The sequence below is a fragment of the Pseudophryne corroboree genome, chromosome 5 (assembly GCF_028390025.1).
Source record: "Pseudophryne corroboree isolate aPseCor3 chromosome 5, aPseCor3.hap2, whole genome shotgun sequence".
Lineage (NCBI taxonomy): Eukaryota > Metazoa > Chordata > Amphibia > Anura > Myobatrachidae > Pseudophryne > Pseudophryne corroboree.
In genome coordinates, this window is record NC_086448.1 from 124,667,025 (window position 1) to 124,694,687 (window position 27,663).

The 27,663-nt window shown below is 45.7% G+C and overlaps 1 protein-coding gene across 1 annotated transcript in view; it reads right to left on the reverse strand.

The window, feature by feature from the left end:
* Positions 1–16,304, reverse strand: part of LOC134927355 (patched domain-containing protein 3-like) — a 77,078-nt gene extending 60,774 nt beyond the window's left edge. Inside the window, exon 1 of the mRNA XM_063921688.1 lies at positions 15,552–16,304. Coding sequence (XP_063777758.1) covers positions 15,552–16,304 — 753 coding nt within the window. The remainder of the gene's footprint in view (positions 1–15,551) is intronic.
* Positions 16,305–27,663: the final 11,359 nt, after the last annotated feature.

The following is a 27,663-nucleotide window of genomic DNA, read 5'->3' on the forward strand; positions in this document are numbered from 1 at the left end:
GGAAAACAGGAAAGAGGAAAAACCTCCACTCGTGTGACTACACTACAAATCACTCATTCACTCTGTGAAAAGGGGGTAATTCCAAGTTGATCGCAGCAGGATTTTTGATAGCAATTGGGCAAAACCATGTGCACTGCAGGGGAGGCAGATATAACATGTGCAGAAAGAGTTAGATTTGGGTGGGTTATTTTATTTCTGTGCAGGGTAAATACTGGCTGCTTTATTTTTACACTGCAAATTAGATTGCAGATTGAACACACCCCACCCAAATCTAACTCTCTCAACACATGTTATATCTGCCTCCCCTGCAGTGCATATGGATTTGCCCAATTGCTAACAAAAATCCTGCTGCGATCTACTTGGAATTACCCCCATTCACTCTGTGAAAAGTGAGGAAGAAAAAAAGAAGAAAAAAGAGAAAGAAGAAAAATTCTAGATTCAATGTATTGATCGAATTAATATATGTATAAGACTGTAATGCCTGTTTTTGATGTTAGTATTCATTAAAGATGTTCTGGACCATAAACCTTTGTCTCAGGTCTACTTGTAGCTATAATTCATGCTCTACTGGTCCTCAGTATATCTTGAACCCCCCCCCCATTCTCCCTGATGATGCTTTCATTGGTGTCTTATGGTAAGTATTATTGTCAGTATGTTCTCATAGGTTGTTTTCTCTCATCTATGGCTTCCCTTTACATATGTCCTTTTAGGGTCCTTCTCTAGTGCATAACTGGTAACCTTGTGTTATGCACACCAGTGCCTGCAGGAAAGTACTGGTGTCAGAACTGTTATGCACTCCAGTGTCTGCAGGAATGTACTGGTGTTTGAACTGTTATGCAAAACAAATGGACTCACAGACAAACTGGGGAATATGACATAACGTACACAGAAGGTGATAGGGTAACAAAATACACACAAAGTGAACAGAGAAGCCCAGAGGCTAAGGAACTGGGTATCTCCCTTGTATTAGAACTGCTCAGATGGAAATAGCAAGATGTTGTGTTTTAATACGTAGAGAACCCGAAATGCTGTTGCTAAGGGCAACAGCAAAACCCTAAAGGGTTACCAACGGGTGTGGCAGTAAACTCCTTGGTCAGAGATGGAATGATAGACACAAGGAGAGACTCCACAATCCTGATTCTCACTTGCAGTGCACAGGTTTTAGCTTACTGCCACTAAACTGACCCCTGACACCTAGCACAGTGAGACAGGATTAGACAGGCAAGTCTTAGAATACAGCCGCAAACTTGCTAAGTTCACAGAGTAGTAACAGAACCCCAGCAAGCTAAACGACTGACTCCAGTCTTACTGCTAGGTCTGGATTGGCAGAGTGTAATACCAAATCCCCAGGCCTATTTGCAGTAAGCAACAAACAAATACAAAGCTACACAGTACTGGCTAACTTTCATGAACTGACTAACCAACAAAGATTCAGCAGCATCTGCTTACCCTGAAAAGAGGCCTTATAAAGCAGGTGCTGTCCACGCCCCACTCAGACCTCACAGACTGTGAGCACAAAAACCAGCACCGGATCCCCTGCCGTGCACAGAGCCTATAACCACTGCACAGCAAAAGACCCGAACCGGAGTATCAGCTGCGCTCAGGTTACTCCACTAGCACTTGTCTCCCGGTTGCCATGACGACGTGGCAGCACAGGGCAGGAGACCCTAACAGTACCCCCCCTCTGACGAGGGGTCAAAGAACCCCTACCACCGGGTTTATCGGGGAACTGCGAGAAGAAAGAGCGTATCAGTCTGGGGGCATGAAGATCACAACTGCGCACCCACGACCGCTCCTCCGGGCCATACCCCTTCCAGTGCACCAAAAATGACAGCCGACCCCGAACCACCTTGGAGTCAAGAATCCTTTCAACAACAAACTCCCTCTGGCCACGTATCAGAAGAGGGGAAGGTCTTCCACTGGAAGAAGGATTACTAATCGCCCGTTTTAAAAGGGAACAATGAAAAGTTTTATTGATACCCAAAGAACGGGGCAGATCTAACTGAAATGCCACCGGATTGATAACCCTGGTGATCTTATAAGGGCCGATGAACCGGGGGCCTAACTTATGAGATGGCTGTCTCAACTTCAAATTCTTGGTTGACAACCAGACGAAGTCTCCTAATTTGAAGCTGCAGGGTCTTTTCCGCTTATCAAAAACCCTTTTGGTCACTAATGACACAGACACAAGGGCTTTCTTCACTTTCCGCCAAATACCTCTAAGGACCGAAACCACAGAGGAACCACCAGGCGTGGAGTCCAGGGGGTCAAAAGAATTGGCCTTAGGATGATGCCCATACACACAAAGGAAGGGAGAGATCCCTGTAGCAGAGTGAGCCGCGTTGTTATAGGCAAACTCCGCCATGGACAGATGAGCAACCCAGTCAGTCTGACACTTGGAGACATAACACCTGAGGAACTGCTCCAAGGACTGGTTCACCCTTTCAGTCTGCCCATTAGACTGCGGATGGTAGCCTGACGACAAGCTGACAGAAATCTGGAGATCGGAACAAAATGCCCTCCAGAATTTGGCCACAAACTGGGATCCGCGGTCAGAGACCACATCAAGTGGCAACCCGTGGAGACGCACAACATGCAGCATAAATAATTCAGACAGGCGTCTGGCTGATGGCAGCCCAACCAGTGGAACGAAGTGCGCCATCTTCGAAAACCTGTCAACGACAACCCAGATGGCTGTCATCCCCGAGGATTTGGGCAAGTCCACCACAAAATCCATTGAAATGTGGGTCCATGGCTTAGATGGGATAGAGAGTGGATGTAATGGGCCAACAGGAACCCCTCTAGGAGTCTTATTTCGGGCACAGATGTCACATGCCCGAACCCACTGATCCACATCCTTAGCCACCGAGGGCCACCACACCGCCCTAGATAGCAACTCCCGAGTTCTGGCAATACCCGGGTGACCTGCCGACTTCTTGGCATGGAATTCCAGGAACACTCGCTGTCTTAACCTAGGAGGCACAAACAAAAGACCTACCGGAAGGTCTGGAGGAGCCTGCTCCTGTGCTCTAAGGACTAATGATAAGAGGTCCTGGGTAATGCCCACTTTAATACATGATGGGGAAACAATGGGCAACGGCTCCTCGGTGGTCTCCTGTATTGGAGCAAAACTCCGCGAGAGCGCATCAGCCTTGATGTTTTTTGACCCAGGGCGATATGTTATCAAAAAATTAAAGCGAGCAAAAAACAAAGCCCATCGTGCCTGCCTGGCATTGAGACGCTTCGCTGACTCTAAATATGCCAGATTCTTATGGTCAGTGAGAATTGAGACCACAAACTTAGCCCCCTCAAGCCAGTGTCTCCACTCCTCGAGTGCATCCTTAATAGCCAACAATTCCCGGTTACCCACGTCATAATTCATCTCGGCAGGCGAAAATTTACGGGAAAAGTAAGCACAGGGATGAAGGCGATTATCAGACACTCCCATCTGAGAAAGCACTGCCCCAATACCCATCTCAGAGGCATCCACCTCCACCACAAAAGGACGCTCTGGATCTGGGTGTCGCAGCACCTTGGCCGAAACAAATGCCCTTTTGAGACGGGCAAAAGCCGCTTTAGCCTCACAAGACCAGTGAGCAACATCTGCCCCTTTCTTAGTGAGTGCCACCAAGGGCGCCACTATAGACGAAAATCCAGCGATAAATCGTCTATAAAAATTCGCAAAGCCCAGGAAACGCTGAAGCGCCATCAAACTAGTGGGCTGCACCCAATCCAGGACTGCCTGTACCTTGGAACCCTCCATTTGGAAACCTTCTGGGGAGATAATATATCCTAGAAATGCGATTTGCTGAACTTCAAATTCGCACTTCTCCAGCTTCGCCCCAAGCCGGTGGTCTCTGAGTTTCTGGAGGACTAAGCGTACATGCTTCCGATGTTCCTCCAGGGAATGGGAGAAGATTAGGATGTCATCTAAGTATACAACTAAGAATCTATCCAAATATTCCCTGAGCACATCATTCATGAAATCCTGGAAGACTGCCGGGGCATTACAGAGCCCAAAAGGCATCACCAAATATTCATAATGCCCTGAGTGGGTATTAAAGGCAGTCTTCCATTCATCCCCCTCTCTTATTCGGATTAGATTGTACGCACCGCGTAGGTCAATCTTAGAAAAAATGGTGGCAGTACGAAGCTGGTCAAACAAGACCGAAATGAGAGGCAGTGGGTATGAGTTTTTAATCGTGATACGGTTCAATTCCCTGAAGTCGATGCAGGGTCGCAACGAACCGTCCTTTTTACCCACGAAGAAGAACCCCGACCCAACTGGAGACTGTGAAGGTCTGATAAATCCCTTAGCCAAGTTCTCCTGAATGTACTCTGCCATAGCCTGAGTCTCAGGACGTGACAGGGAGTACAACCTGCTCTTGGGAAGCTTAGCATTTGGCAACAAATCAATGGCACAGTCATAGGGGCGATGGGGAGGTAGTACCTCTGCAACTTTTTTGGAGAACACGTCCGCAAAATCTGCATAACACCCTGGCAATCCTGGCAAACTTAGCTGCGAGAGCCTGACTGGAAGGCTCAAGCAACTCCTGAAACAATCAGTACCCCAACTAAGAATCTCCCCAGAGACCCAGTCAAATTGAGGATTGTGGGCCCTTAACCAGGGTAACCCCAACACCAATGGGGCAAAAGTACAGACAGGCTCCAATAAACAAAGAAATCTGGCTAGTGCAAGAGGTAATTTTACCTTGGGATAATGGTTCCCCGTTTAACCCACAAATCTCAATTTCCGATGCCAAGGGTACTAAGGGAACAGACTGTTTCAGGGCGAATTGGCGGTCCATAAAAACCCCGTCGGCCCCACTGTCCACAAAGGCCTCAGTCTTGACAGTTTGACCGAGGATCTTCAAGGTCACCGGAATGATAAAAGTCTTCTTGGGAAATTCTGACTTCTGGCCTGACAGGATATTTCCCATCACCCTCAGGCCCTGAAGTTTTCCGGCTTTTCTGGGCATGATACTACCACATGACCTTTATTCCCACAGTACAAACACAAGCCCTGCTGTCTCCTCCGCGTCTTCTCACGCGAGGAGAGGCGGGTAGCCCCAATCTGCATAGGCTCCTCAGAAAATTCCTCAGAGTCTGAGGTTCCCTTGGGAAGGAAGGAAATCTCAGTCTCCCTTTCAAGCCTACGCTCTCTCAGCCGTCTATCCACCCGGATGGATAACTGCATGAGCTGATCCAAGCTATCAGGCAAGGGATATTGTACCAGTTGGTCCTTTATCTGGTTAGAAAGACCTCTTCGGTACTGGTGTCTCAGGGCTGGGTCATTCCACTGGGTATCATGGGCCAACCTCCGAAACTCCGTACAGTAAACCTCAACTGGCCGTCGCCCTTGCTTAAGGATCGAAATCTGAGCCTCGGCTGAGGCCGTCTTGTCAGGGTCATCATACAACATGCCCAGTGCCGTAAAAAAAGCATCAACACTTTTAAGCGACGGACAGTCAGGCTGCAACCCATATGCCCAGACCTGTGGGTCTCCTTGTAGCAAGGAAATCACTATGCCCACCCGCTGAATCTCCGACCCAGAAGACTGAGGCCTAAGCCGGAAGTATAGCTTGCAGCTCTCCTTGAAACAAAAGAACTGCGAGCGATCTCCAGAAAAACGATCCGGGAGATTTACTTTCGGCTCCTTAACCCCTGCAGGTGCTGCTGCTGCGGGAGCTCCGCCAGCAGCCTGGGAGGTGTGCATTTTAATGGACAAATCATTAAATTGTCGAGTCAGGACCTGCACCTGATCGACCACCTGTTGCAACGTATTTTGAGGGGTATGCTCCATATTCCCACAAAATTTCAACAGGAGTATTAGGCTGCTGAATATGTTATGCACACCAGTGCCTGCAGGAAAGTACTGGTGTCAGAACTGTTATGCACTCCAGTGTCTGCAGGAATGTACTGGTGTTTGAACTGTTATGCAAAACAAATGGACTCACAGACAAACTGGGGAATATGACATAACGTACACAGAAGGTGATAGGGTAACAAAATACACACAAAGTGAACAGAGAAGCCCAGAGGCTAAGGAACTGGGTATCTCCCTTGTATTAGAACTGCTCAGATGGAAATAGCAAGATGTTGTGTTTTAATACGTAGAGAACCCGAAATGCTGTTGCAAAGGGCAACTGCAAAACCCTAAAGGGTTACCAACGGGTGTGGCAGTAAACTCCTTGGTCAGAGATGGAATGATAGACACAAGGAGAGACTCCACAATCCTGATTCTCACTTGCAGTGCACAGGTTTTAGCTTACTGCCACTAAACTGACCCCTGACACCTAGCACAGTGAGACAGGATTAGACAGGCAAGTCTTAGAATACAGCCGCAAACTTGCTAAGTTCACAGAGTAGTAACAGAACCCCAGCAAGCTAAACGACTGACTCCAGTCTTACTGCTAGGTCTGGATTGGCAGAGTGTAATACCAAATCCCCAGGCCTATTTGCAGTAAGCAACAAACAAATACAAAGCTACACAGTACTGGCTAACTTTCATGAACTGACTAACCAACAAAGATTCAGCAGCATCTGCTTACCCTGAAAAGAGGCCTTATAAAGCAGGTGCTGTCCACGCCCCACTCAGACCTCACAGACTGTGAGCACAAAAACCAGCACCGGATCCCCTGCCGTGCACAGAGCCTATAACCACTGCACAGTAAAAGACCCGAACCGGAGTATCAGCTGCGCTCAGGTTACTCCACTAGCACTTGTCTCCCGGTTGCCATGACGACGTGGCAGCACAGGGCAGGAGACCCTAACACCTTGCCCAGATTTATTTATTTGTAATCTGTTGATGGTCAGAGTCACCTTACACTACCTCTGTCCCTGTCCATTATTACAAAAAGTATCTAATAGTTATCACAATTGATGTGAGCGTATCCTTTTTAGCTCCACATCAATTATCGATTGCAATGGACAATTTGGTAGAGAGACTTATATAGAGAGATATAATAGATCTTCCCTCATCGCTTGGATGTACCTGATCTAGAACATCCATAAAGTGAGGCAAGAGTCTACCCCCTTAATATAATCATGCAAAAAATCAGGTCCTAAGTTACTCTATATCCTTCTGCTGATTGCTGGATAATCCTGTTGGCTTTATTACTCATAATTATTATTGTATATTGATTACTTGGTGCCTTATAGATAGATGCATGTCCGAAATTTGCCCCAATTTGCTATGTGAGAAGATTCTGTATATATTTAATTTTCAGTATCCATTCTCTACACCTGTCCTCAATATGTAGTTTGTTTTATTGAGGATATAAGGTCTATTTTTCACGATCCCAGTTATTGACAACAATTCACACAGATTGAATATAACCTTTCTGGACGTCATTCTGAAAAGGAAGAAAATTTATTATATTCATTTAATCCTTCTGGATATAAACTGTTCATCAAAAATATCCATTTAGTTTCTTTTTTCATTAGTTCTCTCATTAGGTCACCTCCTCGGATTCCTAATTGTATTTTTTCCAATCCTTTGATCTTGAGACTTTCAGGATTTCCTCCATGTTTTTTCAAAAAGTGTCTTGCCACACTTGTAAGGTTTTTGAACCTCAGTTGATCCTGTTCCGCATTTCTGACATTCCTGATGTGTTCCACCAGCCTCATTCTCATCTGCCTGCTGGTTAGGCCTATGTCTCTGAAACCGCATCCGCATGTTAAACAGTATATGACCCCAACTGGTTTGCAGTTTATAAATTCATTGACGAGGTGTGTTCTCCCATATCTATCTTCAACACTCCTACATTGCTCAACATACTTGCAGGTATTGCAGTTGCCACATTGAAAACAGCCTTTGATCTTCTCACTTCTTTTCTGGTTCTCATAATGGCTGTGTACAAGTTTGTCCCTTATGCTAGGGGATTTCCTCCAGCTTGTGTTCACCTTTTTGCCTAATGTTGTCGCCATGGTCTTGTCAATGATCAGGACATCCCAGTGCTTTTGAAGAATTTTCTGAATTACCTCCCACTCATTACAAAAGGTCCCAATGAACCTAATAGTGGGATCAATATCTCTGTTCTTATTCTTTGGGCAAATCAAAGAGCTTCTGTCTCTGGTAACTGCAGCTTTATAACCATTTTTGATCGTCGTTTTGCTGTAGCCTCTTTGTTCTAGTCTTATTCTTAGCTCTCGTGCCCTCAATTCAAATTTTTCTTCATTGGAGCAGTTCCTGTGTGTGCGTAGGAACTCTCCCTTGGGGACGCCCTTGATTGTGGCTGGTAAGTGTGAGCTTTGTGCATACGATATATATACAATATATAATGCTTAGAACCCCTCATTAGAAAGGTTATTCCAAAAATACAACTAGCAATAAAAAATATAGATAAAATGCAAGATCCATTATAAAGTCTGGGAATCCTATATTACGAGGTGCCTTAAAAAGATAAATAGACTAAAAGCAATTAATGTGTGTATTTATGTTACGAAAAGAAGGGAATTGCTCCGATACCCTGGATAAATTTTGACTGATATAATAAGCACAAACAGGTGGGATAGTAAATAACATCATGAGACGATTCTGTAAAGGTTATAGATAAGAGGAGTCATGATTTTCAAAAACAGACAGTTGTCCAATCAGAGAGGAGGGAGTGGTATATAGGCCCGTTAATGAAGACAAATGGGTTGATGCCCTGACGAAGCAGCTTTCTGTGAAAAGTGCGTAGGCATTCACAGAGGCTGTTACGAGATCAGAACCGCTGTAGATTAATGTGCATGATTGTTCCAAGTATAGTGTTACACCAATTTGATGTGGACCACCTCAGTGTTACTGTGTAGTAGTGAGTGGGCTACGGCGGTACGAACGCCGGAGGGAGAACGAGACGAACACTGCTCCCAGCAGTGGGGCGGCCACACGTGGTCAGCTACTTACAATCACCAACAAGCGGCGGTTAGCGCCTTGTAAACGGCTTACACAGACGGCTGCGGTTCACATGCAGCAGGATCTAATTAACAGCCGCTTCCAAGCTTGTTACACAGTGTACAATATCATTTGTCTAGATACATTTGTGTCAAAGGGGAGTTGTATGTGATTTATAATAGAGACAGGAGGCAAGAAGGCACAGTAGGAGGTATAGAGGCAACGTATTTAAAACAATAAGAGTGTGCCTATTATTAAAATCTAATAAAGGCCAATAGGCACAAGTGAAATTCAGGGATCTGTAAATCTTTCCTTACTGGTGCCATTAACCTACTAAAACGCAGGCTATAAGGAAATAATGAATTGTATCTATAAAGGACTCTCCTATTTTTGGGACACAATAGTAACAGACAAACACTGAAAACTAATACAGGCAATCAGTCAGCACCAGACTAATCAGCACTAAGAGTCAGAGACGGGGTGCTGGAGATTATACGGATCAGTTAAAATACAAGGAACATGGGTGCGAACTCTGGTCAAATTCTGTATTAAATATAGTAGCATTTAGAATGACAATATAGAATGTTGATAACACATTACCAGACCTCTGTAATATGTAACGAACTGAAGAACAGAAGCAACAAATAGGATACTTTATTACAGACTGTCACTAGGATACATTATGAAATGAGTATAATTAAAATGTGACAACCTTTTTCTTCTATTTGTATCAACACAATTTAAAAAGCAAAATAGTTGAAAATATCTAGTTCTTCAATTTATGTGAATTGATTTAACAACAGAAAGTAACACTTAGAGGACAGAAAGGATAATACATAATACTACAGCGGTGGGCTATATAGCCTTTATATAGAGATATCCCCAGATATCAATCGTAACAGTCTCTGTTTTTAAATAATAATAGATTTGTTTTAAACACTCTTTTCTATCATCACACTATCTCTTTTAATATTTCATATTGGCTGATCAATAATTTTTGCATGAGTATATACTAATAAAAGTTAAGTTTTAAATTTAATTGTGAGGTTCTCAGTGCACCCAGAATAGAGCTTTTGCCTTTTCTGTGTGTTTGTGTTAAACTCTGTGGATGATTGCGGTACCTCCTGAACTGCAAACATTAAATGGGTTAATAGCAGGTCCCAGTCTCTCTTGTCTTGTCTTACCATCTCATTAAGGGTGCAATTAAGGGTCTAATACACCGAGGTGTTAAGACTTTCAACCCCCAACAGATGGCACATATCTTTCATTAACTTAGACATAAAAGGTGTACTCTAGTCAGTCAAGACCTCTTTTGGGATCCCCAAGCATATATAAAGCATTAACAGTTCCCAGGCGATAGTGCTACACTTAATATTTCGTAGTGTAATCGCCACAGGATACCTGGTAATGTAGTCAACTACCACTAAAATATATTGATGCCCACAAGCAGATTTTTACACTGGACCTACCAGGTCCATACCAATTTGCTCAAAAGGTACAAAAATGAGAGGTAAAGGTACCAAGGGTACCCTAAACTCTGGCCGGGGTGCTGTCTTTTGGCACACTGAGCCTTTCTTGCAATACTTTTTCAGTGCAGCGTGGATGCCTGGCCAAAACAAATTTAGCTGAATTTGTCGGAGAGTTTTCTCCTCCCCCAAAGGACCACCCCACAAATGCATATGAGCCGCCCTCAGCACCAACTGCTCATGTTTTCTTGGGACCAGTAACTGGTCTATTTTTATCCCTGCAAATAAACAACCCGGCACAATAACTATTTTTTTTAACACAAAATATGGTGTACCTACAGGTGGCAAGGCAGTTCCTATTTTATTATTTATCATTACAACATTCTCAAAATCATTTATGAAATTGTCATCATTCTGCTGATATTGAGCAAAGTCCTGTAAGGATACATTTTTATCAATGGGTGACAAATTAGCCACTAAATCACTTTTTTCTTGCTTTTCACAAGCGAAAGAGGGTTTCATGGTACTCTGGATCATCGCGGTTCCCGTTTTCATGGAAACATGCTAACAACAGGCTGAGCTGATTTACCCGTACTATAGTCTATCAGCTCATCCCAGTTTGGGCAGTCCTGGCGTACATGACCAGTCTCGCTGCAGTCAAAACACACAGTCATGGATGAGTTATCTATTTTGACAAACGGGACCTGAGTCCTGGGCTTAGGAACTGGTCACGACACTTGCCTAGTTTTATTCAATTATTCAATTTACCAAGGGTCAGATACCATTCAAACACCACTGCTAACTCCTCAAATGTTTGGGGGATAGCCTTAAGAGCGCACTGTTGTACAGTGCAGACTAACACCTATATAGCATGGTCTAAAGCAACAACTTCCACTATATGCTGAAGGTTGTTTTTGTCTGGCTATAACCAAGCTCTATTTAGTCTGGATAGTTCCGCCAGTTGGACCCTTGGGGTTTGAGAGGGGTTCAGTCACAAGTCATGACATTTTTGAGCTCTGCTGGGCCCCTTCACCTCAGTCCTGGTGAGGATTGTTTTTTTCAGGTGAGGATAGGAGTCTGCTTCTGTCACTGGTTAATCCATGTTGGCCCTCTGGGCTTCCCCTGTGAGACAGAGCGCTACAGTAATCTTTCAGCCCATTGCTCCTCTAGCCACTTTAGCCAGGCCGCTGTGTGTTCAAAAGTGCACAAAAATGCTTCTATATAATCTGATGGTGTTAGCTTCTGTAACACCTCCTATGCCCATCCACCTTTCCTTATTTCCACTAATTCCTCACGCAATAACTGGATCTGGGTTTGCTAGCCTGTAGCAATCTCAACAAACATCTCCAAAAGATCCTCAATTGTATAGTGTTTCCACTTTGTGTATAAATTTAGTAAGCTTAATCAATGCCAGTTTTAGCAGCCAAAGTAAAAATAGCAGCTAGCTTTGGGTGTGCTTCACCTCTACTGACCACGCTGCCATAAGTAAACACACAAAATAGTTTTTCCTGGTCTCTGAGCTACACACACCCACTTCAATAATGTTAACTGTGACCAACTGCCATTTAATGGCCAGCCTGTCTGACTCACTTGCCCATTGAGCATTGCAGCTCAGTCTCACCAAGTCACAGTGCAGGGATTAGCATCCTGCAGTGCATCTGGCTGCCGCTGTGGGTAGATCCAGTCACCTTTTCCAGGACTCTTTGCAACACAGTAGTGTCCAGGAAAAAAGTCCCTGTTCGGGCACCAAATGTGACAAGGATCACATCACTAGGCAAAAGTTCCAAACAAAAGGTTTATTTTTCCACTGCTTTTCCACAGACAGGCAGATCACAGCTTAATGTCAGTACAGACGTGTCCACCCACATCTAGCCTTCCTGCACATTAAACAGCCCTTCTAGTCATGCCATGCCATGCCGTGACTCGGTAGTGCAGAGCGTATCTACATTAAAATGCGCGTTATTCACAAAATGTTGTGAATAAGACGCACAAGCATCTTATGATGATTAAAATGATGCATGCCTATATTCTGTGTGTGACCGCAGCTGTAACTGCAGCTCACTCATACACTGTATTGTGGCAAGATGTATGAGGACACATCTGTAGTTACGCGTTGGGTATGGGTTAGCAGCGGACGGGATCTTGGCGGTCCACATACCGATGCCAGGATGCCAGTGTGTGGGGGGGGGGGGGGGGGCTAGCGCAATGGTGCCCCTTGCAGGCTCGCCACAGGTTCTATTCCCTCTCTATGGGTGTCGTGGACACCCACGAGTTGGAATGGCCAGGATCCCAACCGCCGGGATGGTAACCACATCCCGTAGTTATAAGCAAGTCACAGGTCATAAAACAGTTCACAGAAGATCTTTGTAAACAGAGGTGTAGCTTCTCCAGAGACCACTGAGATCTAGAACCCCTAACAGTAGCCACTTCCTGGCCTATCACCTTGGTGACTAGTCCACTGACAGGAGCCCTGTTCCTTCTGTCTGATATATTTGTAAAATAAGCAGACCGGTGTCTGCAATCATCCTGGCTGTTTCCTAATCTTTACCAAACGGAACACCTAGCCTGGATTCTTTCCAACTAAAACCCTGCTGTTCTATATTCATGCCTTGTATGTTCATGTTGTACCTGTCACAGTATATATTGTGACAGGGATAACATAAATCCACGGTTAAAAAAAAAGCACATATAACACATTCTAGGGTATTATTTTACATACTGTAGGTATGAAACTTCTGATCGCAGCCAATAGGTGGAAGGAGGGGGGAGGGGCACAAATTGGTGACTTGCTTAGGGCCCCATGAGGTCTAAATCCACCTCTGCGCAAGGCAGCAAACACCGCAATGTCTCACATGATGTCCCTGGTGTTTCCAGCAGCAAGAGGAGCTAGGTAAATACAAGGTGCCAGCATAGTCATGTCTAGAAGCCGGGAGACATGCAGAAGATGTTCACTAGTCGTTCAGTTTGTTAGATGAGTTACATTGATTAGTGCGCCCATGCTGATTATCCTTGTGTAACACAAACTGAGTGGCCAGTGAACAATCTCTGCATATCTCCCAGCCCCAGACATGTATGGTGACACTGAAACTGGGGAACAGATGGCACCGTGCCCACCAGCCCAGCCCGCCACTGGGTTTGAAATCATTCATAAGCGACTGGTATCTTTTTCACAATGTTTATCAATTGCCTGTGACCCTTAATGAAGAGTCAGTTTGTAACAGTTAAATACATTTGTTTAATGTGTCTCTTTATTGTGTTCTGGCCGAACAGATAGCTTAAACTGCATGCAATCTTGACGGCCAGAGGAACCGTAATTTTTATTGGTGTGTTTTCCAACAATGTGTGCTCTCATAGCTTATTACAGTTCGTGACTATTTGTTTTCAGAACACTGAAAAATTATATTGATGAGCTGCAGCATGTTTTTTTGCAAATCATGATGTTCTGGAAGAATTGCCTGTGATTTTGCCTTTAATATATCTGCTGGTTTGTATTTCGCTGAAAGAATCATAGAAAAACATTAATTTGAGCAAATCACACCTTAGAGCAGTTTTTTTGTATTTGACATTACACAGTAACTGATGTTGATCAGCAGATATATCGACCGCAGCATTTTCCCAGTAATTTTGGCAGCGCTGCTACAGTGCCGCGGGACTTCGGAGGGTAAATAGGAAAAATAATGGGTGTGCAGTGTGGGCCGCCCCTGGACCCCGGAGGCCCAAAGGCGTCGCCACCATAGGTGCAGGGATTGCAGCTACTATGGGGCCCAAAGCTGAGAGGGGCCCACCTTCCCAGTCACAGTTACATGTGTAATATATATTTTTCACCATTGGGGACCTTACAAACTTTCACCTTGTGGCCTACAACATATCTCATTATGTTCCTGGACCTGCTCATTGTAATTTGGTATAAAATGAACTGCAGGGTATTATAATGTTCCATGATATGAACTGGGGCACTGTAATGTAGTACAATATGAAATGGAGGCACTATAGTGTGGCATAATATGAACTGGGGGCAATGTAATGTAACATACAGTAATATGAACTGGGGACACTATAAGTCATAATGTGACTTGGGGGTACTGTGTTGCATAATGTATACTGGCAGCCCTACAATGTGACATAATGTAAACTAGGGCACTACTATGGTTCTGAAAATGAAAACACTATTATGGGGATTAACATTAACAAATGCTGCAGAGAGGTGTCGCTCTTAAAGTATCTGGACAAGGGCCCCTTCAAAATGTTGCTATAGGGCCCACAAAGTTCTGGCTATGCCCCTGCGGAGGCCCATGTGCACCGCACACACTGCACCCATTATATATACGCCAGTGAGTAGAGCCTTATTTCTGTCCCTACCTGAAGCAGCAGGATTGACAGGCCAACCTGTGCTTCCATGACATATAGTAAATAGTACACCAACATCTTTCAGCATGCCAAGCGCAATAAGCTAACTAGAGATGAATGCGGATCCTCATGTTTTGTTTTTGTTTTTTAGTTATGACAAAACCACTCCCAAGTATTTTGGTTCATATTCAAGTTTGGTTTTGGATTATTTGAAAAGTCAGTTTGGCCACTCTCTCCTTTGTGAAATGGCACCTAAAATCACAAGGGAGGGATTTTAGCTGGGTAGCCACTGACCGATATATTGTGGGAGTGTCAGTGGGTGTGTAGCCCCGATATGTCTGTGAAAGATGTCATTCACAGACATATTGCATCGGGCCCGCAGCACAGCCGATGGTCGATATATGTGCAGATATATTGGCACATTGTGCTGTGTGTACTGAAGGTCTACAGACCGCCCATACACTTGCTGCAGACTCCGCCGGTAACTGACATCACAACTGGGTGGGCACCTGTAAATGCCCATCCAGTTGTGAAGTTATGCACAACACATCAGGCCGACGATCATCAAGTAGGTTGATCTATTGGTCTTGTGTGTACCCAGCATTACTCGCAATCCATATCTGAGTTCCGACACGAGGGAAGCTCTGAATCAGGACTCTAATCGACACAGATCTCAAAAAACTGAACCGCGCATCTCTAAAACTAACAAATGCAGTTAAGAAATAATAAAGGGTATTTTTATCTCATTTAAACATATTTACAAAATGTATAAAACACTTTTGCAGCATAAAATTAATGTGGGGAGGACATAAAATAAAAATAATAATAAAATATATATATATATATTATATAAAACCTACCTTTATATGTCTGAGTTGTAATGTGTCTATATCCTGCGAGACGGATTGGAGAAAGTGCTGGATCCATTTCAGGCTGTTGTCGTGGTCCTGCTCATTGTCCTCTCTCAGGTAATACACTAACCTGATTGCCTGGGCTTTCTGCACAGTGTTGTCTGTGTTCAGTGTCACCCCACCCAGGTGTGTACCAAGGAATGTTCTACCCTGAAACATGGGGTAAGTTATATTCATTGTCTCTATGAGACTGGCGTCACCTTGCACTGCGGATAGGAGTGGATTGGCATCAAAACATCTTTGCCCCGGTATTTCTGCACACAGCTGCTGGAAATTGAGACTGACATCAGCACCAGGTTGTGTCATGGTGATGTTCAGGTTCTGCACCATCTCATCCAGCCTCAGCAGCTCTGTGAATGTGTCTGTAGTCAGGACATTATCGGACACACTGACAGCAATGAGCGAGACAAATGATCCTTCTGTATACAGTCGCTGTGCAGAAAACTGGCCTGAGTCATTGGTTGGAAAATGCACCTTGACAAATTCTCGTTCAGATTTAGCTGGACCTCCGAGTGGTGTGAAGTGGTCTTCTATGTCATTAGCTTCTCTCTGGGGTAAAAAGTAAAAGCCAGCTCCCAGCCCAGCAGATACAACAAGAGGAATGACTAGGAACCACCAGGGATACCTTGCCACCAGCGTTCCAAGCCCGCAGAATGCGCGCGAGAGAGGTTTCTGTATACAGTCTGTCTTACACCGGGACATTATCACTTTCCTATTATCTCACAGAGAAGGAAGACAGGTAAGTATAAAGCCAACCTTGTTAGTTTGAAGGATAAGATGTGACTACAACATATATATATTTAGATAAGGAATAGAAAGCATATGCTTGGATGACGAAATGGCATCATTTCCTACACACTGTAAAACAGATGAGTATCTAGGACGTTGATATTTTTATGGCTTGGAACCTTATAATTTGCTTTGACCTTTGAAGCATTACTATTTTTTCTAAGAAAAGCACTGTTACATATTGCACTTTTTTTTTTAAACAGCAATTAAACATGTACACGGAGTTCAAAAAGTTCCTCTGCAGTGACTTTGTGCTAAGTAATATGACAACATAATTGTTTTTAAACACTTTATTTACCTGAAATAAAACAGAAGTTATTATAGGAGACTAAAAGGGGACATGAGCAACATTTATACATATACAGTATATAATAAGATTTTACTTACCGGTAAATCTATTTCTCGTAGTCCGTAGTGGATGCTGGGGACTCCGTAAGGACCATGGGGAATAGACAGGCTCCGCAGGAGACATGGGCACCTCAAGAAAGAATTTAGATTCTGGTGTGCTCTGGCTCCTCCCCCCTCTATGTCCCTCCTCCAGACCTCAGTTAGAGAAACTGTGCCCGGAAGAGCTGACAGTACAAATTTGGTAATCCAGGGCAAGATACATACCAGCCACACCAATCACACCGTATAACTTGTGTCAAACTTACCCAGTCAACAGTATGAACAACAACAGAGCATCAGTACAACCCTGATGCAACTATAACATAACCCTTGTTGCAGCAATAACTATATACAAGCATCGCAGAAGAAGTCCGCACTTGGGACGGGCGCCCAGCATCCACTACGGACTACGAGAAATAGATTTACCGGTAAGTAAAATCTTATTTTCTCTAATGTCCTAGTGGATGCTGGGGACTCCGTAAGGACCATGGGGATTATACCAAAGCTCCCAAACGGGCGGGAGAGTGCGGATGACTCTGCAGCACCGATTGAGCAAACACAAGGTCCTCCTCAGCCAGGGTATCAAACTTATAGTACTTTGCAAAAGTGTTTGAACCTGACCAAGTAGCCGCTCGGCACAGCTGTAATGCCGAGACCCCTCGGGCAGCCGCCCAAGAAGAACCACCTTCCTAGTGGAATGGGCCTTAACTGATTTTGGCAGCGGCAATCCAGCCGCAGAATGAGCCTGCTGAATCGTGTTACAGATCCAGCGAGCAATAGTTTGCTTTGAAGCAGGCGCCCCAAGCTTGTTGGAAGCATACAGGATAAACAAAGATTCTGTTTTCCTGACCCTAGCCGTTCTGGCTACATAAACCTTCAAAGCCCTGACCACATCAAGTAACTCGGAATCCTCCAAGTCAGTAGTAGCCACAGGCACCACAATAGGTTGGTTTATATGAAAGGATGAAACCACTTTCGGCAGAAATTGTGGGCGGGTCCGCAATTCTGCTCTATCCACATGGATGGAAAACCAGATAGGGACTTTTATGTGACAAAGCCGCCAATTCTGACACACGCCTAGCCGAAGCCAAGGCTAGTAGCATGACCACCTTCCACGTGAGATATTTCAATTCCACCGTTTTGAGTGGTTCAAATCAGTGCGATTTCAGGAAACTCAACACCACGTTAAGATCCCAAGGTGCCACTGGAGGCACAAAAGGGGGCTAAATATGCAGCACTCCCTTTACAAACGTCTGAACTTCAGGTAGAGAAGCCAGTTGTTTTTGAAAGAAAATGGATAGGGCCGAAATCTGGACCTTAATGGAACCCAATTTTAGGCCCAAAGTCACTCCCGACTGTAGGAAGTGAAGGAAACGGCCCAGCTGGAATTCCTCCGTAGGGGCATTCCTGATCTCACACCAAGCAACATATTTTCGCCATATACGGTGATAATGTTGAGCCGTCACGTCCTTCCTAGCCTTTATCAGCGTAGGAATGACCTAATCCGGAATGCCTTTTTCTGCTAGGATCCGGCGTTCAACCGCCACGCCGTCAAACGCAGCCGCGGTAAGTCTTGGAACAGACAGAGCCCCTGTTGCAACAAGTCCTGTCTTAGAGGCAGAGGCCACGGGTCCTCTGTGAGCATTTCTTGCAGATCTGGATACCAAGTCCTTCTTGGCCAATCCGGAACAAGGAGTATTGTTCTCACTCCTCTTTTTCTTATGATTCTCAGCACCTTGGGTATGAGAGGAAGAGGAGGAAATACATAGACCGACTGAAACACCCACGGTGTCACCAGTGCGTCCACAGCTATCGCCTGAGGGTCTCTTGACCTGGCGCAATACCGCTGTAGCTTTTTGTTGAGGCGGGATGCCATCATGTCCACCTGTGGCAGTTCCCACCGACTTGCAATCTGCGTGAAGACTTCTTGATGAAGTCCCCACTCTCCCGGGTGGAGGTCGTGCCTGCTGAGGAAGTCTGCTTCCCAGTTGTCCACTCCCGGGATGAACACTGCTGACAGTGCGCTTACGTGATTCTCCGCCCAGCGAAGAATTCTGGTGGCTTCCACCATCGCCACCCTGCTCCGTGTGCCGCCTTGTCGGTTTACATGAGCCACAGCGGTGATGTTGTCTGACTGAATCAGAACCGGTTGGTCGCGAAGCAGGGTCTCCGCTTGACGTAGGGCGTTGTATATGGCCCTTAGTTCCAGGATGTTGATGTGAAGGCAAGTCTCCTGACTTGACCACAGACCTTGGAAATTTCTTCCCTGTGTGACTGCCCCCCACCCTCGGAGGCTTGCATCCGTGGTCACCAGGACCCAGTCCTGAATGCCGAATCTGTGGCCCTCGAGAAGGTGAGCACTCTGCAGCCACCACAGGAGAGACACCCTGGCCCTGGGGGATAGGGTGATTAACCGATGCATCTGAAGATGTGATCCGGACCATTTGTCCAGTAAGTCCCATTGAAAGGTCCTCGCATGGAACCTGCCGAAGGGAATGGCCTCGTATGATGCCACCATCTTTCCCAGGACTCGAGTGCAGTGATGCACTGACACCTGTTTTGGTTTTAACAGGTTTCTGACCAGTGTCATGAGTTCCTGAGCTTTCTCTATCGGCAGATAAACCCTTTTCTGGACTGTGTCCAGAATCATGCCCAGGAAAGGCAGACGAGTCGTAGGAATCAACTGCGACTTTGGAATATTTAGAATCCAGCCGTGTTGCCGTAACACTTCCAGAGAACGTGCTACGCTGATCAGCAACTGCTCTCTTGACCTCGCTTTTATGAGGAGATCGTCCAAGTATGGGATAATTGTGACCCCTTGCTTCCGCAGGAGTACCATCATTGCCGCCATTACCTTGGTAAATATTCTCGGTGCCGTGGAGAGGCCAAACGGCAACGTCTGAAATTGGTAATGACAATCCTGTACCACAAATCTGAGGTACGCCTGATGAGGTGGATAAATGGGGACATGAAGGTATGCATCCTTTATGTCCAGAGACACCATAAAATCCCCCCCTTCCAGGCTTGCGATGACCGCTCTGAGCGATTCCATCTTGAACTTGAACCTTTTCAGGTATATGTTCAGGGATTTTAAATTCAATATGGGTCTGACCGAACCGTCCGGTTTCGGTACTACAAACATGGTCGAATAATAACCCCATCCTTGTTGAAGGAGGGGAACCTTGACCACCACCTGTTGAAGATACAATTTGTGAATTGCAGTTAACACTATTTCCTTCTCGAGGGGGGAAGCTGGCAGGGCCGATTTGAGGTATCGGTGAGGGGGCATCTCTTCGAATTCCAGCTTGTATCCCTGAGGGATCCAACTTGGAGTGAACCCACTTGTGGCTGAAATTTCGGAGACGCGCCCACACCGGGCCTAGCTCCGCCTGTGGAGCCCCAGTGTCATGCGGTGGATTTTGTGGAAGCCGGGGAGGACTTCTGTTCCTGGGAACTAGCTGTGTTGTGCAGCTTCTTTCCTCTGCCCCTGCCCCTGGCAAAAAAGGACGCACCTCGGACTTTCTTGCTTTTCTGTGATCGAAAGGACTGCATTTGGTAATACGGTGCTTTCTTAGGTTGTGAGGAAACATATGGCAAAAAATTTGACTTTCCAGCAGTAGCTGTGGAGACCAGGTCCGAGAGACCCTCCCCAAACAATTCCTCACCCTTGTAAGGTAAAACCTCCTTGTGCCTTTTTGAGTCGGCATCACCTGTCCATTGCCGAGTCTACAGGACCCTTCTGGCAGAAATCGACATAGCATTTATTCTAGAACCCAGTAGACTAATGTCTCTTTGAGCATCTCTCATATATAGGACAGCCTATTTTATACGCCCCAGGGTCATCAATATAGTATCCTTGTCTAAGGTATCAAGTTCCTCAGACAGGGTGTCCGTCCATGCTGTTACAGCACTACACACCCAGGCCGACGCGATCGCTGGCCTCAGTAAGGTACCTGAATGTGTATAAATGGACTTCAGGGTACCCTCTTGCTTTCTATCCGCAGCATCTTTGAGGGTAGCCGTATCCTGTGACGGCAGGGCTACCCTCTTGGATAAGCATGTTAAAGCTTTGTCTACCCTAGGGGAGGATTCCCAGCGTAACCTGTCCATTGGCGGGAAAGGATATGGCATAAGAATCCGTTTGGAAATCTGCAGTTTTTTATCTGGAGATTCCCAAGCCTTTTCACATAACTCATTTAGCTCGAGTGAAGGGGGAAAGGTCACCTCCTGCCTCTTTTCCCCATACATATGAACCCTCTTGTCAGGGACTGGGGTTTCCTCTGTGATGTGCAACACATCCTTAATTGCTATAATCATATAACGGATGGATTTAGCCAATTTTGGCTGTAACTTTGCATCATCGTAATCGACACTGGAATCAGAATCCATGTCGGTATCTGTGTCAACAATTTTGGATAGTGGGCGCTTCTGAGACCCTGACGGCCTCTGCGACATAGGATCAGGCACGTGCTGAGACCCTGACTGTCCTAAGGCTTCAGCTTTATCCAACCTTTTATGCAAGGAATTAACATTATCATTTAAAACCTTCCACATATCCATCCAATCAGGTGTCGGCGCCGTCGGCGGAGACACCACATTCATTTGCTCCCGCTCTGTTTCCACATAGCCTTCCTCGTCAAACATGTCGACACAAGCGTACCGACACACCACACACACACAGGGAATGCCCTTTTTGAAGACAGTCCCCCCACAAGGCCCTTTGGAGAGACAGAGAGAGAGTATGCCAGCACACACCCCAGCGCTATAAACCCAGGAATAACACAGTAACTTAATGTTAACCCAGTAGCCGCTATTTATATTGATTTTTGCGCCTAATTATGTGCCCCCCCTCTCTTTTTACCCTCTTCTACCGTGTATCTGCAGGGGAGAGCCTGGGGAGCTTCCTCTCAGCGGAGCTGTGGAGAAAAAATGGCGCTGGTGAGTGCTGAGGAAGAAGCCCCGCCCCCTCAGCGGCGGGCTTCTGTCCCGCTTTAATGTACAATTTTTGGCGGGGGCTCATACATATATACAGTGCCCAACTGTATATATGCTAAACTTTTGCCAAAGAGGTCCCAATTGCTGCCCAGGGCGACCCCCCCTGCGCCCTGCACCCTTACAGTGACCGGAGTATGTGAGGTGTGTTTGGAGCAATGGCGCACAGCTGCAGTGCTGTGCGTTACCTCATGTGAAGAACGGAGTCTTCTGCCGCCGATTTCGAAGTCTTCTTGCTTCTCATACTCACCCGGCTTCTGTCTTCCGGCTCTGCGAGGGGGACGGCGGCGCGGCTCTGGGATCGGACGACGAGGGTGAGATCCTGTGTACGATCCCTCTGGAGCTAATGGTGTCCAGTAGCCTAAGAAGCAGGACCTAGCTTCAGAGAGTAGGGCTGCTTCTCTCCCCTCTGTCCCACGATGCAGGGAGTCTGTTGCCAGCAGAGCTCCCTGAAAATAAAAAACCTAACAAAATACTTTCTTACAGCAAGCTCAGGAGAGCTCACTGAACAGCACCCAGCTCGTCCGGGCACAGATTCAAACTGAGGTCTGGAGGAGGGACATAGAGGGAGGAGCCATAGAACACACCAGAATCTAAATTCTTTCTTGAGGTGCCCATGTCTCCTGCGGAGCCCGTCTATTCCCCATGGTCCTTACGGAGTCCCCAGCATCCACTAGGACGTTAGAGAAAAGGGACAATACAGAGAGCTTGTGGGGGATCTGTTTTTGGTAAGATCAACACAGAGGACACGTGGACACCCACTTAGGTTAGAGGAGAGCAGATTCCGCATACAGAGACGAAAAGGTTTTTTCACAGTAAGGACAATACGAGTTTGGAATTCCCTGCGTGAGATAGTAGTAATAGCGGACTCGTTTAACACTTTTAAGAATGGGCTAGATAAATTCCTAATGGAATCAGGGCCGGTTCTAGACCTTTTGGCGCCCTGGGCAAAAATAGGGGCATGGATTCATACAGGGGCGTGGTCAGTTACACACCCCGTAGAGTTGTGCCCCCTGTAGAGTTGTGCCCCCATTTGTGCCCCCTGTAGAGTTGTGCCCCCTGTAGAGTAGCGACGCTTAAAAAAAAAAACACACACACAAAAAAAAAATAAGATTTTAAACCTACCGGAAAATCTATTGGTGAGTCCATAAGGATCTTCTCGCTGAGACAGACATGGCATTGGCCCTAGAAGCTAGCAATCTAATGTCCCTTTGAGTATCCCTCATAAATAAGATTGCGTCTTTAATATGGGCTAGAGTTAGGAATATAGGGGGTAATTCCAAGTTGATCGCAGCAGGATTTTTGATAGCAACTGGGCAAAACCATATGCACTGCAGGGGAGGCCGATATAACATGAGTTAGATTTGGGTGTGGTGTGTAAAAATAAAGCAGCCAGTATTTACCCTACACAGAAATAAAATAACCCACCCAAATCTAACTCTTTCTGCACTTGTTATATCTGCCTCCCCTGCAGTGCACATGGTTTTGCCCAGTTGCTATCAAAAATCCTGCTGCGATCAACTTGGAATTACCCCCATAGTATCCTTATCCATATTATCAAATTGATCTGTCAGCTCATCTGTCCAAGCTGCAATTGCGCTACACACCCATGCCGACGCAATTGTCGGTCTTAGCATAGCACCCGTATGATAATAAATACACTTTAAGGTAGTTTCTTGCCTGCGATCTGCAGGGTCCTTAAGGGCTGCTGTGTCAGGAGACGGTAGCGCCACTTTCTTGGACAAGCGCGTCAGGGCCTTGTCCACAGTGGGGGGTGATTCCCAAATCTCCCTGTCCTGCTTAGGGAAGGGGTATGCCATATAAATTCTTTTGGGGATCTGCGGTCTCTTATCCGGAGTCTCCCAAGCTATTCCAAATAATTCATTTAATTCATGAGATGTGGGAAAGTTAATAATCTGTTTCTTTTCCTTAAACATGTGTACCCTTGTGTCGGGGACAGAGGGTTCATCCACAATATGCAACACATCCCTTATTGCCACAATCATACACTGAATGGTTTTAGTCACCCTAGGGTGCAATTTTATTTCGTCATAGTCGACACTGGAATCAGAATCCGTGTCGGTAGTAGTGTCTTGTGTTAAGGGACGCTTTTGAGACCCCGACGGGCCCTGTGAGTCGGTCCAATCTGAGGATTGACCCCCTGATGTCCCCCCTAAATCAGCCTTATCAAGCTTTTTATGTAAAGATGCCACACTTGCATTCAACATATGCCACATGTCCACCCAATCTGGAGTCGGCACAACCGACGGGTACACACCACTCATTTGCTCCACCTCCTCCTTGGAAAAGCCTTCCGCTTCAGACTAGAGATGAGCGGGTTCGGTTTCTCTGAATCCGAACCCGCCAGAACTTCATGTTTTTTTTCACGGGTCCGAGCGACTCGGATCTTCCCGCCTTGCTCGGTTAACCCGAGCGCGCCCGAACGTCATCATGACGCTGTCGGATTCTCGCGAGGCTCGGATTCTATCGCGAGACTCGGATTCTATATAAGGAGCCGCGCGTCGCCGCCATTTTCACACGTGCATTGAGATTGATAGGGAGAGGACGTGGCTGGCGTCCTCTCCGTTTAGAATAGATTAGAGAGACACTTGATTTACTAATTTTGGGGAGCATTAGGAGTACTCAGTACAGTGCAGAGTTTTGCTGATAGTGACCACCAGTTTTATTTATAATCCGTTCTCTGCCTGAAAAAAGCGATACACAGCACACAGTGACTCAGTCACATACCATATCTGTGTGCACTGCTCAGGCTCAGGCCAGTGTGCTGCATCATCTATTATCTATATATAATATTATATATATCTGTCTGACTGCTCAGCTCACACAGCTTATAATTGTGGGGGAGACTGGGGAGCACTACTGCAGTGCCAGTTATAGGTTATAGCAGGAGCCAGGAGTACATAATATATTATATAGTGAGTGACCACCAGACACACAGTGCAGTTTATTTAATATATCCGTTCTCTGCCTGAAAAAAGCGATACACACAGTGACTCAGTCAGTCACATACCATATCTGTGTGCACTGCTCAGGCTCAGGCCAGTGTGCTGCATCATCTATATATATTATATATCTGTCTGACTGCTCAGCTCACACAGCTTATAATTGTGGGGGAGACTGGGGAGCACTACTGCAGTGCCAGTTATAGGTTATAGCAGGAGCCAGGAGTACATAATATTATATTAAAATTAAACAGTGCACACTTTTGCTGCAGGAGTGCCACTGCCAGTGTGACTAGTGACCAGTGACCTGACCACCAGACCAGTATATATAATATTAGTAGTATACTATCTCTTTATCAACCAGTCTATATTAGCAGCAGACACAGTACAGTGCGGTAGTTCACGGCTGTGGCTACCTCTGTGTCGGCACTCGGCAGCCCGTCCATAATTGTATATACCACCTAACCGTGGTTTTTTTTTCTTTCTTTATACATACATACTAGTTACGAGTATACTATCTCTTTATCAACCAGTCTATATTAGCAGCAGACACAGTACAGTGCGGTAGTTCACGGCTGTGGCTACCTCTGTGTCGGCACTCGGCAGCCCGTCCATAATTGTATATACCACCTAACCGTGGTTTTTTTTTCTTTCTTTATACATACATACTAGTTACGAGTATACTATCTCTTTATCAACCAGTCTATATATTAGCAGCAGACACAGTACAGTGCGGTAGTTCACGGCTGTGGCTACCTCTGTGTCGGCACTCGGCAGCCCGTCCATAATTGTATATACCACCTAACCGTGGTTTTTTTTTCTTTCTTTATACATACATACTAGTTACGAGTATACTATCTCTTTATCAACCAGTCTATATATTAGCAGCAGACACAGTACAGTGCGGTAGTTCACGGCTGTGGCTACCTCTGTGTCGGCACTCGGCAGCCCGTCCATAATTGTATATACCACCTAACCGTGGTTTTTTTTTCTTTCTTTATACATACATACTAGTTACGAGTATACTATCTCTTTATCAACCAGTCTATATATTAGCAGCAGACACAGTACAGTGCGGTAGTTCACGGCTGTGGCTACCTCTGTGTCGGCACTCGGCAGCCCGTCCATAATTGTATATACCACCTAACCGTGGTTTTTTTTTCTTTCTTTATACATACATACTAGTTACGAGTATACTATCTCTTTATCAACCAGTCTATATATTAGCAGCAGACACAGTACAGTGCGGTAGTTCACGGCTGTGGCTACCTCTGTGTCGGCACTCGGCAGCCCGTCCATAATTGTATATACCACCTAACCGTGGTTTTTTTTTCTTTCTTTATACATACATACTAGTTACGAGTATACTATCTCTTTATCAACCAGTCTATATATTAGCAGCAGACACAGTACAGTGCGGTAGTTCACGGCTGTGGCTACCTCTGTGTCGGCACTCGGCAGCCCGTCCATAATTGTATATACCACCTAACCGTGGTTTTTTTTTCTTTCTTTATACATACATACTAGTTACGAGTATACTATCTCTTTATCAACCAGTCTATATATTAGCAGCAGACACAGTACAGTGCGGTAGTTCACGGCTGTGGCTACCTCTGTGTCGGCACTCGGCAGCCCGTCCATAATTGTATATACCACCTAACCGTGGTTTTTTTTTCTTTCTTTATACATACATACTAGTTACGAGTATACTATCTCTTTATCAACCAGTCTATATATTAGCAGCAGACACAGTACAGTGCGGTAGTTCACGGCTGTGGCTACCTCTGTGTCGGCACTCGGCAGCCCGTCCATAATTGTATACTAGTATCCAATCCATCCATCTCCATTGTTTACCTGAGGTGCCTTTTAGTTGTGCCTATTAAAATATGGAGAACAAAAATGTTGAGGTTCCAAAATTAGGGAAAGATCAAGATCCACTTCCACCTCGTGCTGAAGCTGCTGCCACTAGTCATGGCCGAGACGATGAAATGCCAGCAACGTCGTCTGCCAAGGCCGATGCCCAATGGCATAGTACAGAGCATGTCAAATCCAAAACACCAAATATCAGTAAAAAAAGGACTCCAAAACCTAAAATAAAATTGTCGGAGGAGAAGCGTAAACTTGCCAATATGCCATTTACCACACGGAGTGGCAAGGAACGGCTGAGGCCCTGGCCTATGTTCATGGCTAGTGGTTCAGCTTCACATGAGGATGGAAGCACTCAGCCTCTCGCTAGAAAAATGAAAAGACTCAAGCTGGCAAAAGCAGCACAGCAAAGAACTGTGCATTCTTCGAAATCCCAAATCCACAAGGAGAGTCCAATTGTGTCGGTTGCGATGCCTGACCTTCCCAACACTGGACGTGAAGAGCATGCGCCTTCCACCATTTGCACGCCCCCTGCAAGTGCTGGAAGGAGCACCCGCAGTCCAGTTCCTGATAGTCAGATTGAAGATGTCAGTGTTGAAGTACACCAGGATGAGGAGGATATGGGTGTTGCTGGCGCTGGGGAGGAAATTGACCAGGAGGATTCTGATGGTGAGGTGGTTTGTTTAAGTCAGGCACCCGGGGAGACACCTGTTGTCCGTGGGAGGAATATGGCCGTTGACATGCCAGGTGAAAATACCAAAAAAATCAGCTCTTCGGTGTGGAGGTATTTCACCAGAAATGCGGACAACAGGTGTCAAGCCGTGTGTTCCCTTTGTCAAGCTGTAATAAGTAGGGGTAAGGACGTTAACCACCTCGGAACATCCTCCCTTATACGTCACCTGCAGCGCATTCATAATAAGTCAGTGACAAGTTCAAAAACTTTGGGTGACAGCGGAAGCAGTCCACTGACCAGTAAATCCCTTCCTCTTGTAACCAAGCTCACGCAAACCACCCCACCAACTCCCTCAGTGTCAATTTCCTCCTTCCCCAGGAATGCCAATAGT